At 33.1% G+C, this 17,206-nt stretch overlaps 1 protein-coding gene and 1 long non-coding RNA gene across 2 annotated transcripts in view; one reads left to right on the top strand and one right to left on the bottom strand.

Moving 5' to 3' along the window:
- Positions 1–17,206, bottom strand: part of LOC140054174 (uncharacterized) — a 53,920-nt gene that overhangs the window by 11,064 nt on the left and 25,650 nt on the right. The window contains exons 3-9 of the mRNA XM_072099067.1: positions 13,523–13,674; positions 13,178–13,276; positions 12,429–12,527; positions 8,215–8,316; positions 7,457–7,555; positions 6,035–6,133; positions 5,226–5,402 (exon numbers count right to left, since the gene is read on the bottom strand). Coding sequence (XP_071955168.1) covers positions 5,226–5,402; positions 6,035–6,133; positions 7,457–7,555; positions 8,215–8,316; positions 12,429–12,527; positions 13,178–13,276; positions 13,523–13,633 — 786 coding nt within the window. The 5' untranslated portion in view covers positions 13,634–13,674. The remainder of the gene's footprint in view (positions 1–5,225; positions 5,403–6,034; positions 6,134–7,456; positions 7,556–8,214; positions 8,317–12,428; positions 12,528–13,177; positions 13,277–13,522; positions 13,675–17,206) is intronic.
- Positions 325–4,685, top strand: LOC140054175 (uncharacterized). The gene is made up of 3 exons (XR_011846490.1): positions 325–1,820; positions 2,871–3,055; positions 3,818–4,685. It is a non-coding gene; the product is annotated as an uncharacterized lncRNA (long non-coding RNA).

Here is a 17,206-nt window from a genome sequence, read left to right on the forward strand (position 1 = left end):
TACTATGTTTACGTTTTACACCATACCTTTCGATTAACATGTTTATGACCAAGTTGAGTTGTTTTAATATGTTGAGGGTATTACGCTATTGGTTTACCAGCTGATGAGTGCAATATGCACTCCTGCATAGACAATGCATGTTTCGTTTTATGCAGGAGATCCGATCAATAGTTACCTCCAATAACATTAAGGATCGAAACAGCCATGCATCATCAATAGTAAGCTTTTATTTTAAAAACATTTATGAGGTATTTTCTGAATTGTTTCCAGCAAAGATTAATTATTTATAAAACACATGATGATGATGGTGATGGCTGTCCTGGGAATAAACCCAGTTTTTTTTAATACTAATTTGTTAAAAATAATGTTTAAACAAATCCTGCAATTTCTAAGAGGTTGCTGTACGTTCACAGCAACCCAAGTGTCTTGCTGCAATGAATATACCGTCCAATGGCCCGGACGTAGGCCTACGTCTTGAAGTGCTTTGAACGTTTAATATTGAATACGTTATTAAATGAATAAAATGTTGATGTTGTCATTGACTGTTATAGCTTTATTCTAGAATGGTAATTATTATAGTGAAATATGCAGATTACACAGGTATATAGAAATGAATTTGCTAACTGGTGCAAAACAATTATCTCGATATTATAATAAAAAGACAAATGAAATGATTTTTGACTTTCGTACCTAATATGAGATTGATCCAATCACTAAAAGGAGAAAATTAAGAGTAGGCCTAATCGTCTTGTATCCGTCATAATAAATGCAACAGGGCGTATTAATTTGTCAAAATGGCAAAAGGAATTTTTTTTTTTGTATTTTTGTACATTGTTTTTTATTTTCCATTTTAATATATATATATGAATGTGTATTAAATGTGTATTTTCTAGTGGAAAAAGAATTATTCGAATAAACGCCCCGCTTTGAATAGGGAACCACTCCACTCCTCAATAGAACATCTTGGAATAAACGTACACGGACGTTTATTTATTTAATAATAAATACACAATATTTTATTTGTAGTAGAATTCATTTATCTACAATTTACCAAGCATATCTAGGGGTTGATTATACATATACCATGTTATTACACCATACGCCTGAAAGTGTCAACATAGAAAGGAATGCTGCAGTCTCCTCGTTCAGTTCATTCACAAAGTCACGTGGTCTGGCTTGTTGGACGGCTTTTTGTCGGCATCTCTTTGTGTAGAGCAGGTACCAAGATCTATATTTAGAAACTGACTCGACTCTTTAGGCGTGGGAAGTTCTAGCGGAAAGTGGTTGTCTTGACGACATAGAAAGGAATGCTGCAGTCTCCTCGTTCAGTTCATTGAAAAAGTCACGTGGTCTGGCTTGTTGGACGGCTTTAATTGTCGGCATCTCTTTGTGTAGACTGTAAAGCAGGTACCAAGATCTATATTTAGAAACTGACTCGACTCTTTAGGCGTAGGAAGTTCTAGCGGAAAGTGGGTGTCTTGACGACAGCTTTAAGCATTCATTGTTTTATGGAATGGGATTTCCTAAGTAAAAACCCTTAAATTTACAATTTTGTTTGTATTATTTTGACATAGGCCTAAGATTAGTACTCCAGAGTAACAGCATCACACCAGGAGTTGTAATTAGACACGTTAGTATGGCCTGTAATTAATTATCATAACAAAATAATAATTTTAAGAACGTGCTTGTGAAAATAGCACGCAGCGCGCGATGGGAACTTGCGTACGCACGCGCGCATCTCTTTCCCGCCTTGATTTAAATTTGTAACCAGACCACAGCAATTCTGGCCGGCTAGCGATGACGTACAACGCATTCAAACCGTAGGTGTTTTTGATAAATTCATAGATTTATTCGTTGTGATTATTTATTAATTACACCTTATTGTTATACCCTATCATAGTGGCTCCTTTAGTTGAAATATAGGGCCTAGAAGCTCATATTTGTGGAGCATATATTGCAAGTCAAAAAGTACAGTATTTTAGCCTGCCTCCTCTCCTTCCTCATCATCAGTCTAGCCTACAACCGGCCCCGCCCCCGTGCGTCGTAGGCCTCCTCCCTCCGCCTATTTGATACTAGGCCTTTGATACTAAGCTTTAATAGGCCTATATATTACAGTATTGTTATTTTGGTCTCTCCAGACACAATGGGAAAACTATTTTGTGCATATTAATTAATAAATGTTTATCGTACACCACCATACTTAATAATATTATGAATATTGCTTTGTGTAAAATTAAAAAGGACTTGAACTCGGAGTCAACAGGCAGATGAGAAGTACTAATAGGCCTAGTAGTAGTAGGCCTATTCCTATCAATATCTATAGCCTAGGCTAGGCCTAATTCGGAAAAATTGAGGATCCGATGAATGATGATGAAGAAGGAACAGGCAAGCTAGGATTAGCCTACTACTAGACCTATAAATGAATGGGTAAACTAGGCCTATAAATAACACGATCAGAATATTTATGATTGTAAAGGGGCAAAATATTTTCTAAGGTAAGTTATACTTAGGCCTATAGGCTATCTATTTAGAATTTGAAGGATTATTGTTTTTAAAAGAAATGTAATTACTAATTGTAAACGTATAAACGGTAAACAAAAAAACACATACGTATCTGATTAGGCCTATATATAATATATTGCGCTTTTCGTTATATTTGTAGGAGTCATTGCAAAAACAACATTAGATGAAAAACACTTTTTGAAATTGAAATGGGTTTATCCCAGGACAACCATATCATCACCTTCATTTAATTTGTTTAGAAAATGTTCGAAAATTACTTTTTAAAAAGTGTTGTTTTACATTAATTACTGAGAATTTATTAATTGGAAATATTATCGATGATGTTATGGCTGTTTCGATCCTTACAGTTAGGGAGGTGGCTATTGATTGGATCTCCTGCATAAAACGAAACATGCATTGTCTATGCAGGAGTGCATATTGCACTCATCAGCTGGTAAACCAATAGCGTAATACCCTCAACATATTAAAGCAACTCAACTTGGTCATAAACATGTTAATCGAAAGGTATGGTGTAAAACGTAAACATAGTAAGGTAAGTGTGATGATAATAATACGATAAGAAATCAACTCGTTGTTAGTATTACTAAAGATGAGGTGTTAAATAATGATATAATAATGTAATTAACTATATAACGATCAAAGTAGCCGTGGCGGCGCAGCAAAAGGTGTGGTACATAAAGTAAACTGTCTTTAGAATTAATACTGCTGGTACATGTATTTAAAACAAAAATAACTCAATTCAAAGCAAAAACAACATTAACCCTAATCAAATAATAACTTACCGTCTGTTACAAATTACTGTCTTTCCAATAGCTTAATACCCTCAACAAGTTAACAAAACTCAACTTGGTCATCCAATATCGTAAAAACAATGAAAACCTATTCAATAATATAAAAAACTCCAAAGTGTTGTTTTAACTCGTTATTAAATCATAAACAACAAATCATAAAAGATGGAACACTGATAATAATGCCGGATGAGTATTGCAGAGGGTTTTGAAAATCTCATATTTTTTGGCTATATTGTATTACTATGACATATTATCCTACATCGGCAGATCGGTGTTCAATCATTTACGATATTAATACAAATAATTATTTAGTAAAACAAAAAACTTATCACATATTTTATTCTGAAATAAAAGAAAAAAATATCAGACAACCAAAATGTTGCCAATTACTACCGATAACAATGAATCAGTTTAATCATCATTTTAGTGTAAGATTTAAGCACAATATTACCGTAATGAAATTTGTATATTTACTTTTATAACAGATTTCTTTTAATTTCTAGATGTCTTTCCTTCATGGCGTAAAGAGTTCGGTAGAATCACAGTATTTCAGAACGGGAGTACCGACCAGGATTTTCTATTTATAAGTCTAAATTTTGGCGGGATTACATGTATTCGGCATAGTCGTCTTAAATTTACATCTCGATTTTTTGGCGAAATTTTAATTGGGATAATGCGCAAAAACGAATTTTAACCGGGGTATCGATCGGGGTTCTTGGCGGGATCCCGATCGATATCCCGGTTAAAAATCCCGTTCGTTTTTGCGCATTATCCCGATTACAATTTCACCGATGATCGACCGAAATTCCCGACCAAAAATCCCGATTTTTCGTGAATCCCGATAAAAATCCCGATAAGGAATGAGTAATCGGGATTCCCAAAAGATCGGGACGTCGTCCGGGACCCCGATATTTTCGACCGAAATTCCCGACCAAAAATCCCGATTTTTCGTGAATCCCGATGAAAAATCCCGATACGGGATGGGTAATCGGGATTCCCAAAAGATCGGGACGTCGTCCGGGATCCCGATATTTTCGACCGAAATTCCCGACCAAAAATCCCGATTTTTCGTGAATCCCGATGAAAATCCCGATACGGGATGGGTAATCGGGAAATCCCAAAAATCGGGACGTCGTTCGAGATCCCGATATTTTCGACCGAAATTCCCGACCAAAAATCCCGATTTTTCGTGAATCCCGATAAAAATCCCGATATGGATGGGTAATCGGGATTCCCAAAAGATCGGGACGTCAATCGGGATCCCGATATTTTCGACCGAAATTCCCGACCAAAAATTTCGGTCGAAAATATCGGGATCACGGCGAGATCCCGGCGGGATCCCGACCGTGATATCGGCGGGATCCCGGATGTTTTTTCTATAGGGAGGATTTTTGTCTCTTTCGTCATAGCTCATCACATTAAATATAGCGCATCTCCACTTATTTGTATTCCATTTCCCCCCATTTTTTTATGTTGTCTAAGTTAATCAATTATCTTTCGCACGATTCACAATTTTAAAAATTGTGATGACGTCATCATGTTCAAAAGCGTCAATAACTTTGGTCACTTATTTTCACCTATTCTGCACTGTATGTAGTACGTATACAGTATATAGTGTATACCGTATATACTTAGACGTGACGAAAAATAGAGAGCACACTGAAATTGTTTCAATGCCTTAATCGTTTTTCTGCGCGCAATATTCTAACGTATGACGTGCACGTGGCCTTTGCTCTGCGGATAACCTAACTCGTCCGTAGTGACGAGTTCAAATCTAGTTTTAAATTTCTTTTTATACAATCACTATCTTTCTGAAACGATCAATAAAGCAAATTTGATTTATTTTGATGATTTGTTTTTTCATAGAAATTTTCAAGATTCAAATCACCTTGTTGCTGTAAGTTAACATACCTTTGGGGCCGACATTATGATCAGAATAACGTCAGGATGTTCATTTTTGCGGGCTAGGTCAATGGCCGTTAGGTTGTTGCTATTCCGAATGTTCACATCGCATCCGGAGTCTGTTAGAAACCTTGTGATCTTTTGTTTCCCAAGTCCAGCAGCCATATGCAGCGGTGTGTTTCCATCCTGTGATTAAAAAAAGACAATTTAGTATACACATTGAAACACTGCTTCCCATCAGATCATAGAAGTTAAGCAACGTGGGCCGCGCTACAGCTTGGATGGGAAACATCACATTCAGAAACGAATATCGGTCTATCATATGAGAGGCGGGTTTGAGATGTGTCTACAGTATGCTATTTTGCTTGTGTTCTAAAGGCAAGATACTTTACTCTCATTGCCTCTTGGCTGTTGGTCCTGTGTATTTGCATCGCCCTTGTGCACGATAAAGAACTTATTGGATGAATAGGGAATCCTCTACCAGTGTATGTTCCTTCCAGTACTCTAGATCCACTGGGAGAACAGTCCTGTACTTTAAGCTCTATCATCACTATCAAAATTTGATGTGCCTATATATGGACATGATCATATCTCTACCATATTTGGTCATATAACTACCATATTTTGGCACATCACACTTTTTTTGTCAAACCAGCTTGAACCAGTAGACAGAGCTTCAGTAGTCAACCAGTGTAAATAACGTAGAAACAAACATTTTAACACACACACAGACAATTTCCATATCTTGTTCTTTATTTGTCATTATTCATGAAAAGCATTACAAAACAAATACAATTGGCAACAGCAATTAATCATACCTTATTCTGCGCATTAACGTCTGCCTGAGCACTGACCATTACTCTAGTACAAGCTATGTGGCCAAATCTAGATGCAACGTGAAGCGGCGTATCACCATGCTAAAACGAAATAAAAAAAGGAATTAGGTTAATCCGAAAAGCTATACACATTCTAAAGTTAAGACATGATAAATATTTAAGTCTAACAACAAGATCCATATTAACCATTTAAACTAGATCTTATGGAACTATCGGACACATTGATTAATCTTGACATGTTTTTCTAAACACAAACTAGATGTCCAATAATATGTTCTAAATGCACCATTTAACCATTTAACTAGATCTTATAATCAAAATTGAATAATGGTAACATTGATTCATATTAACCTGTTTGTCTAAACACAACATTGATGTTACATGTCAATAACATGTTCTAAGTATGTTAAAATCCCATTCCCTACATTTTTTAGATCTAATTTAAAGTCACAAACTACATTTAAGGTAAAATTAAATACTATATGGTCCTATTGCGATAACTTTTTTCGTCTTTAAATGGTTAAAAATGTGAAAAATAAGTAGTAGTGCATTGTTCCTCTCTTTTTATCATAATTTACCATACCGGTAAAATGCAAATTTAAGAGAAGGAATGACCTGATTTAATGTTTTTAAAGTAATATATATGCATTATTTTTACAAATGCCAAAAATCTTAGGGAATGGGGCTTTAACCATTCATCATTTAACTAAAAAACATTGATTTATCTTGATCTGTGTGTCTAAAAACAGACTTGATGTTACATGTCCAACAACATGTTCCTCCCCTAAAGGGACACATTATATCCCAGTGCTCTTTTTGTTCTCATTAAATTCTGTTTCAAAACTGACATTGTGGTCAACTTTTCTATTAAAGATGTATTATTGTCCCTCAAATAATAATAAGTTGTTCACTTCTGTAAAAAAAATTTATATTATTTTGCTTATAAAAAGACAAAAGAAAAGGTTAATTTTAACCAAAAAACCATTGTCTGACAGACATATTTTAAAATATTTTTTGCTTTCAATTACATTCTTTTGGGGTAAATAATTTTGTTTTCGATCCCGTTTTTGGTCAAAGTGAATAACTATTATGTGACATTAAAATAGCATATTCAACAAAAAACATTTTAAACATAGTTTTTTCAGGGAGATAATAAATCTTTAAATTAAATTTTTTTTGGAGTAAATAATTTTGTTTTCGATACCGTTTTTGGTCAAAGTGAATAACTATTATGTGACATTAAAACTGCATTCAACAAAAAATAAAAAAAAAATAAACATTTTTAGGGGGACAATATATCTTTAACAAATAGAAATTTAAAACACAGAATTATCTATAAATGTTTTGGTATGTTTGATGTAGAATGGCTGACTTGTTGAAAGCTTGTTCCACTAGCTAACTTACAGCATCTTTAATGCTTGGATGAGTACCCCCTCTCAGTAAGTTTCTCGTAGTTTGGTTGTGACCATTCTGGCATGACAAGTGAATGGCTCGTAATCCATACTGAAAAAAAAACACAATTTAGTATTAGTACTATTTTGAAGGCTTATTTACACTAGGGTGACACTAGGGTGATAATGATACCGTAACGATAAATAGATAAACACACATTTTTCTTGCATAAAACTATAGGATAATCACAGTTATGCTGTCTTTCATAAAAATCATCAATCAAATCCAATCAAATGTCGTCATGATCAATAAAAACAATAAAATCGTATTGTCACAATATTATTGCTCTTTAATCATGACGTTTGATTTGATTGGACATGTGATAATATTATATTCATCAAAGGCAGCATAGATGGGTATCCTAATAGTTCTAGAATGAAAACTTTTTAAATTTCTTTGTTTTAGATATGAAAAATGCATATTTTTCTATTTACTGTCAATCATTATCGCCCTAGTGGTCTTACAGTATATTCTAAACTTCAGAATTTGTGGCATTCAATAACAGACCAATTTGGAAAATTGGAAATCAGGAAATCTGTATTCTTAACTATCATCTGGCCAAAAACATTAACAAAATATATATATTTAAACTGTTCAAATTTGCCAAAACGACAAGTATCATATTGATATTTGTTTAATAATAGAAATCGCTAATTTATAAATTAAATTGATAACTGTGAATGTGAATATATACTGTGAATGAAACTTACTTTGTTGGCTACATGTATGTTACTCTTTCCAAATTTAAGTAGCATATCAACTGATCTACTGTAACCATTCCAAGCTGCCTCATGCAGTGCCGTGTTGCCATTCTGACAAAAAATAAACACAAATGTAGGAGGTTAAGACACTTCATTTGAAAATGATAATTTGTCCGCCGGTTCAAAAGAGTTGGTAACAAAAATGTAGTAAGTATTTATGTATTTTACAGCAGCCAGTTTGTTACTCTCCTCAATACTGCTAAATAGTAAAATTGATTTTAGGTTATTACATAACATCATCTTTGAAACACTACTAGGACATTTCAATGGAAAATAAGCACATCTGTGTCAGTGATTTAAAAAGAGCTATGCCAACTATACAGAGAGATATAGATGTAGTATTTATATACTTTTACAGCAACAAGTGAATTACCGTACCTCTATACTCTGTTATACTTGATTCAAGTGTGTACAGTAATTATTCCAGGGAATTGTTAGTTGTCAATTAACAACTCTACGATTATTCTATTTATAACTAAAATACGTCAATGCCTTGTGAGCGCATGTAAAGCTATTTTCACCTGCTTGCTTTGTGTGTAGACGACACACAGGTATTTCATCCTTAGCAATCTCATTATGTTTTTTATTCTTATTATTTTCAAAATCGATGCTACATGTATGGGTACAGTAACTTGATATGGTGGCGCGGTCTGGGTATTTCTTGTAGCTTAACATTGTATATTGACATTTTAATATTATTATAAAATACCAAAATCACATTAACAATGTGAAAACAAAGTTATCCTAATGAAGATGATAAGAATACTGAATATGCATAAAATGTATCCCACAAAAACCAATGTTGAAGGGAAAGTAAATAGACAAGTCTGACCACAATTGCACCAGGACAATGTGTCTACTTAAAACAAATTAGAAATAACCACAACAGATAGCCAGTAGCACTTGGTTTACTTAACTATTACATTGTTACTAATTGATATAAAATATAAACAAGCCTGTGAACTTGCTTGTATTATATAAACATCACAGGCACAGAATACATTCTACTGTAATCCACCTGGTGATATACTGAAATTTAATTAATTAATTTTAAACGATAAAGATGAAGAAATCTGTGAGAATGAGAATAAGTCGCCCAAACCAAGATTCAAACCTGGAACCTTGTGCTTGATAATTATGCAGATGTCCTAATCATTAGACCACTGAGGCTTTCATGGTAATGTTCAAACTCGATTTGATACTTTCATGGTATTGTTCAAACTCGATTTGATACTTTCATGGTAATGTTCAAACTCGATTTGATACTTTCATGGTATTGTTCAAACTCGATTGGATAGTGACTCTTTATTAACTCTTAAAGACACCTTCCCTACGTTTTTTAGATCTAATGTAAGATCACAAACTATATTTAATGTAAAAATAGTGGTCCTATCCTAATATATGGTCCTATTGCTTTTTTCGTCTTTAAATGGTTAAAAATGTAAAAAATAAGTCTAATAATTATAGCGGCCCGCTATAAATCCCAAAATTCATTGCGCGCGGATTGATATTTTTGTTTTTCTTCTGTAATTCACCCACTTTTCGATCGATCGTGAGGCCAAAACAAATGGAAGACTCCTAACTTTTCACCGAAAATACCGGGTTTTCCCCAATTTGTATCAACAGAGTCTGGCAAAAATAGAAAGAGAATTAATGCAGCAACTATACAAAGTCAGGGTAGGTATATAGCTAGCGTACGATGTTCGTACATTTAAGACAAGGAATGACCTGGTTTAATGTTTTTAAAGTAATATATATATGTATTACATATATATATCCAAAGGCAAATTACTGAAAATAATGACAATGCTGTGGGTATCAGTGGCTGGATCTAAATGGAGATACAAAATAAAAGCGAAAAGCTAAATCAAAACGAGAAGTAAAACAGCCAGAAAAGTGTATGTATATATATATGTATTACATATGTTTTGATTTAGCTTTTCGCTTTTTTTTTTGTATCTCCATTGAGATCCAGCCACTGATACACACAGAATTGTCATTTTTTTCAGTAATTTGCCTTTGGATTTATATATATGTATTACATACCATATTATATTATATTACTACACTTTTTACAAAACTTCACAAATTGTAGGGAAGGTGTCTTTAACTCTCGGCATGGTACAGCATTTTAGTCCTCTAAATATAACTGTACAAATCATTAAACAGATGATTTCAATCAACTTAGTAAAGATTTTAGCATATTTTGGCACATATGGCGTTTCATACATATAATATAACCAGGGAGTTTTATTTATCAATTATCTCAATTATTTAATGACACAAAAGTCTCCATCTGGTTTAATCACAGGTGTCAATGGGACAATCTATCAGGTCATGAGTTTTAAACAAATTCTTTTACTAAGCCTTGTCTACACCTTATGTGTGATCACACATCACTACCATATTTGGCTATACCACTACCGTATTTGGCTACATCACACCTTTTTTTGTCAAACTAGTTTGATATTGTTGAGTAGTAAAGCAATCACTCAGCAGTTGTAAACAGAAAGCAACCAATTGTGACACAAAGAGGTCAGGGTTCATGTAGGTGATGACAAAGGTCTTGTTGTAAATGTAAACATTTTGATGAAAGTAAAAATGAGGAATGGCTGAGGATATCTGATGAGTTTTAAAACACACCCCATGATTGTTGTAAGACAAAATATACCTTCGGTCCTAAATATTATTTCTCCACATTTTTATCAATAATCTTCAAATTAAAAGGTTATAAATTACCAAGAAAAAGAGTTTCAAAAGCTATTCTAAGCAAGATGAGCAACTATGAGTTATTTAGAAATTTTAAACATATCACAAATGATCGATGATTTCAGTCAATTAGGCGCCGTAGTCACATACGCAAAAAGCAGTTGTTGGTGTAACAAATGTAAGCATGCGGAGTACGGTCAATGGGGGGGTCAATGAGAGTCGTTAGTTAATGTCATGTGTACAATTTTAAGAACTAGTAAAATTCAGTATCAAATTAAATGTGTACATATTTACACAAATACTGACATTTTAAACTTAAAAGTTGTATGAAAACAAGATTCTTTATTTACATTTTTAAAATCGAACTCAATTTTGAAAGTTTCTGGCATGCATGGTCAAATAATAGCACAATATTTCTTCATATTCTTATGATGATGCTAAGGCTCTGTCTACACTATCAAAATGTATGTGACAAAAAGATTGTGATGTGCCTATATATGGATGTCATATCACTACCATATTTGGGCACATCACACTTCTTTTTTTTTTTTGATAGTTTAGACAGAGCTTTATTACAAATAATAAAACTCAATAATATTCAAAATAGCCTCATTAAAATGCAATTAAATTTGAACAAAATTAGCATTGCATACCATTACTAATTTACAATTAGTTTTGACAATCATTTGAATTGTTACATTACAATTAAGATGTTTTAACATAAAAGTGGGGTCAGTGTTTGTGGGTCGGTTTACCAAGAACAGAATGTAGTGTTCAGTTTTATTACCTCAATCATAAATCATGGCTTTAAGTTTACTGTGGAAATGTTCATACAATAGTAAATTCTATTCATGTTAAATCAACTTGAATTTAAATAAAGATTACTCAAATATTATGTAGAATAGGAATCTAAATTACAAAATCAGCTTCTTGTATAAATATTATTAAAAATAAAATATCGTTCTTATCAGGCGTGGATTTAGGCCGGGACTAAACAGGATTTAGCCCCCCTAAAATTTAACAGCCATGTCTGTTTTAAAATAAATAATGACTGTTTTTATTTATCTGCAACCCAACGGATCGTTTATATTTTAAAAAATTTATTTATCATTTATAAAATATTTAGCCCTCATAATTTATAATGCTGGATCTGCCCCTGCTTATTGTTTGCAAGTACAGTACTATACTAAACAAACTTTTGTTGACTTTTCAAATATTATATATATTAGTAGGAATATTATAAAAATATATTACAAAATATAGTACAGAAAGCATCTTATTATTAATTAATATTAAATATTGTTGTTTATAATATAAAGTACAACAACTACTTCTCAATTTTCTCCTATACAATACATTTAATTTTCTTGGCATCCTCCTGTAGATGCATTTTTGCATGAGGAACGTCACCTAGAATACTATGAAACGGAAAATGTGTTATAATTATATTTTACCTCATCTTGTCTGTCAACTGCAATGCCTTCTTCTATAAGAGCCTGTACAACATCGACATGTCCATCTATCACAGCTCTGTGCAATGCAGTGCTGCCATACTAAAACAAAATGATTAAAAACATTAAATTGTATCTCCTTACTTACAAATGAACAGTCACTTAATTTTCATTAAGTTCTGTTTTTTAACATTCTACTGGCTTCTCTTTTATACAAGGCACATGACCATAAAGGTTCTATTTGGCATAATAAGCATTTGTTAATATGTTGGCACATGCAGTGTGCCATACCTATACTTGAGCTGGATAAGACTTGCGGGAAAGTTAGGTATAATGTCATACCAGGTGAGGTGTGCAGGGACTGTACAACCAGTCAAAAGTTTAATTATTTTAACAAAGCTTTCACCTACAGTAGCTCACCCAAAGATATGATCTCTTTATTAAATCTACAGTTTTGTACTGTTCTAGGTCTTGCTATTCACATTTAGTATCTTATATGAAATTCAATCAATAGTTAACACAATTTTGATTAAATTTAAATGTGTACAATGGGTTTGTTACCCGTAAGTTTTGCAATTTCGTGCTGGCTGCTGCAACTGCTTTATCGTTTTGATTTAGGTTTTGCTAATTTTCCATCTCTATGTTGAAATTTAGCCACTGATAACCACAACATTGTCATTTTTTCAGTAATTTGTCTTTATTACATTAATATTTAATACTAATATTATAATATTTAACATTAATATTCTTACCACATCTTGAATGTTGATCTCACAGCCTAACTGTATACAGACCTTGGCAGTTTCTGCTTGGCCGTAATAGGAAGCATAGTGAAGAGCAGTTCTACCATACTAAAAAAGAGAATATAATTAAAATACAAATAGATTTGAACAGAGACAAGTTAGGATATCTGCTTTTAAACACATTGGAACATACACATTGAATATATGCTGAACATAAATGATGCTATATTTCACAACATGGAATTATTAGTAAACAACTTCATTATCTCTTTAAATTAATATTTCATTTCATATTTTCAATACAGTTGCGTCTACAGCATTTACAGTACTTCTAGGACTATTTTATTAGCTTACCTTGTCGATATCAAACCTAGCCCCATCTTGCAGAAGCTCCTTTATCTTGCCCTTTTCCCCCTTGCTTGCAACTAGCCGTAGCTTATCTGATAGCTGGCTCTGGGTGGCCATTTAGGCTACCTGTTAACTATGACTCGCATTGCCAAATATGTCTGAAAAAACAAGAAGTAAATAGTAAAGTATAAATTAAATAAAAAATTGGAGCTTAAACAGTACTATACTAACCTACCTTCCAAAATAAGATGTAAAAAGACAAACATCTAAATTCTTTTCATTAGCACAGTAGGGCAACTGTTTCATTACCTGTTACCGTATATTTCGGTGTATAAGTCGCACTTTTGACACGCAAATTTGACCTCTAAATTAAGGGTGCGTCTTATACACCGAACATAAATGCCTCACCACACAGATTGTACATAGGCCTAGGCTATCGTCACCTCGTTTGCTACTAACTAACGTAACGGCAACCTGCTTCTGCCTAGGCCTAGTTTTCAAGTCATTTTAGCATGATGTTATACTAAATATAATGAAAAGATTTGTTCATTATGGCGCTCCGATAAAATTTCATTTGTAAACGTTTACGTCGTACGATTGGAATAGTATTTATTTATACAGTAGTTATACGCACGATCGCCGTACCCCAAGCGCAAGCCCTTCTTTTGGTGGCACATGGTGTACGGTATTCGACTAGTATATTCTCCAGGTGATTATAGCATGGACCTAGCGTACACACTTCTCGGATACATAGATACTAATCGAATACGATTGTCCATGAAAACGTGCGCCCTCTCGAAATGATCGAGCGAGGCTAGCCCACACACGTGCGTGTTACACACACGGTCATGCACTCGATGTTGCGGCGAAACTCATGAATAACAAGTTAGAAAGAACTTGTTGAGGCTGGGCGCGGTCGAGCCTAGGTAAGAAAAAACCTAAATAAAGGACGCCGTTGTAGATATAACAAAATATATTATTACAATAATATTGATTACAATTTAAAAAAACATTGTTTTGATGAAATATAAGGTGCGTCTTATACATCGACGATATAAAAAATACCGATATTTTACTCTCAGTTGGGGGTGCGTCTTATACACAGGTGCGACTTATACACCGAAATATACGGTATACATCACAAAATGTTGATAGCTGGTCACAGGATCAAACCGTTAGTTACTGTACTAAGGATACGAAAATATGTGAAGATTTAAATCATCCTTAATAAATACTATGATAAAATGAGATAAAAAAAATACTTAACTTGCTGAGATCGTACAATAGTTGGACAAATAGATATTTTAATTAATTTGTACGTACCTTATTCCTTCAGAAATGACATATCCTTTTGTGACTTAAGCTTTTTTATCTGTATACCATTTTGATGTTTTTATATTTTAATGAAATGTGTTTTAAGTGTTTTAACCTATATATTTATTTTTATATTCTTATTCTATGAAATACACTCAATATATTTTGCTTTTTACTGAGGATGAAACAAAGTAAATTGAATTGAATTGATAACTACAGTAGTGAATGACTATCTTAAAAACAAAACCAGTAATACTAAAACTAAACTAGACACAAAATACTTACAGTACTGGACTGAACAGAGGCTATTGTTAGAACAAAAGAATTAAACAAACATTATGCAGTAGGTCTACTCTCTGGAGTATTCTCATTGGTTTATTTAAGAGGTTGTACCAGCTAGGAACAAAATAGGAACAAAATACAGTATTTTTTTATTTCAATGAAATTCAAAGAACTGCTCATTCCATTTCAACTAACACTTACCTGTACATACTGTTGGGCAACATGCTGAGAGGCATAATGCCAAAATAATTACGTTCCTCAGTTTTAGATTTTGACTATATGGTAGGCTATACAGTAAATACCACAACACAGCTGTGTGTAATATGAAGCTACTGTAGACTGTACTACTATACTAAAGCTTACCAACTATAGGTACCACATAACATGAATAAAACATGTACTGTATAGCTTCTACTGTAATACTACAGTATATAATACATTAGAAGGAGGAAACGTGGGATACTGTTAATGCAACAGGCAGTTGGGAATCTAAGTCCATGTCATCAGCATCAATGGTTACAAAGGGTACATGGTGAGAGGCATAAAGCCAGTTATTACAGTCCCAGTGGAAATGGTTAGGTGTTAAATACCTGTATTATTGCCTAATTAGATTCATCCTGTGTGAAAGAATGACTTTGAAACTGTCAGTGTCAACATTTTAATTTTACCTATTCTCCCATGTTCACCATATGAATAGATTTTCAAACTATTTAAAGTTGATCAAACCATAGAGATATTATAATATCTCTAATGATCAAACATTAATACAAAACAAAATCTACAAAACCAATTGATGCACTGAAGCTTATACATGTGATTGAAGATTGAAATATTTAATCATGATTTTCATTACTGTATACAATTTTTTTTTTCTTATTCCTATTCAATTTAAATACTGAACAGTGTACTTATCATAGAGTTGTTATTTTAAAACTCTCCGGTAAAACATAAAAAGTAAAAATTGTAATTTGTTTGCACATAAAAATCATTATTTGAAGTTTTTTTATCTTTAATTTTAATTCAATTTCAATACTGTATACGATGTCATGTAAAATCTGGGAGTTGTTATTTTACAGCTCTTTGGTAAACCGTTTTAAATTGAGACACAAAGTCCAATTAAAGTTGATAAAATAACTTAAAAAAATTAAAGAATAGTAAAAATTGAACTCTGTAAAATGTTTGTAGCTTTTTCCAATTCAATTTCAATACTGTACTAACTACTAACTATATACAATGTAAAATCTCGCAGTTGTTATTTTACAGCTCTTTGGTAAATGTACAACAGTCTTAATGGTCTCGGTCCAACCAAAATTGGTAACAATAATAACATGAAAGCAAAAATGAACTGCAAAACTTGTTCACACATAAAAATAAGCAACATTCCAATTGAATTACTTTTTTTTATACAGACAGGCCTTACATGGGTAGTAACAAAGTGCGAGGCAGCGAGGCACGCGAGGCAGGGAAGGCATGCGAGGCAAGTCAGAAATGTATGCGAGGCATCGTTTTACCATCATCAAAAAATGCGAGGCATCATTTTATCATTTCTCAAAATTGCAAGGCAGGTAATCACCGAAATTGAAGTAGCCTAGGCCTAGGCCCGCTAGGCTAGTTTCCTTTTGCACCTGCCTTGTATTTTAACCAACTTTATCCTGAATACCACAGCTTAGAAATTAGTAGGCCTACTTTAATGAAGAAAAATCACATAAAAGTAACAATAAATCCATTAAATTGGTGATTTTACAGACGTTGTTTTTCTCGCATTTCGCACACTCAATGTTCAATATTTTGGTTTCTATGAAACGCCAAAAGAGCAAAATTAATTAGAGGGCTAAAAACTCTGTGGAATCCATTTATATTTAACGCATTATTTGGTGAAAATCAAGTACAATTTCAATAGATTTTGTCACTGTCAGTAAGGAAAAATGTTACTGTTGATAATCTACACGGTTTCGTTAACCTTTTAAAGAATAAAATAGAAAAATTCATCATAATATCCTTAGTAGGATGTCCTAGGTCTAGACTAGGTAGTGATGTTGATTTAGGATCGATTATTATTCTTTGAAGAAAACAGAACAGTATCAGCAGTAACAT

This window comes from Antedon mediterranea, chromosome 7 (genome assembly GCF_964355755.1).
Source record: "Antedon mediterranea chromosome 7, ecAntMedi1.1, whole genome shotgun sequence".
NCBI classification, from domain to species: domain Eukaryota; kingdom Metazoa; phylum Echinodermata; class Crinoidea; order Comatulida; family Antedonidae; genus Antedon; species Antedon mediterranea.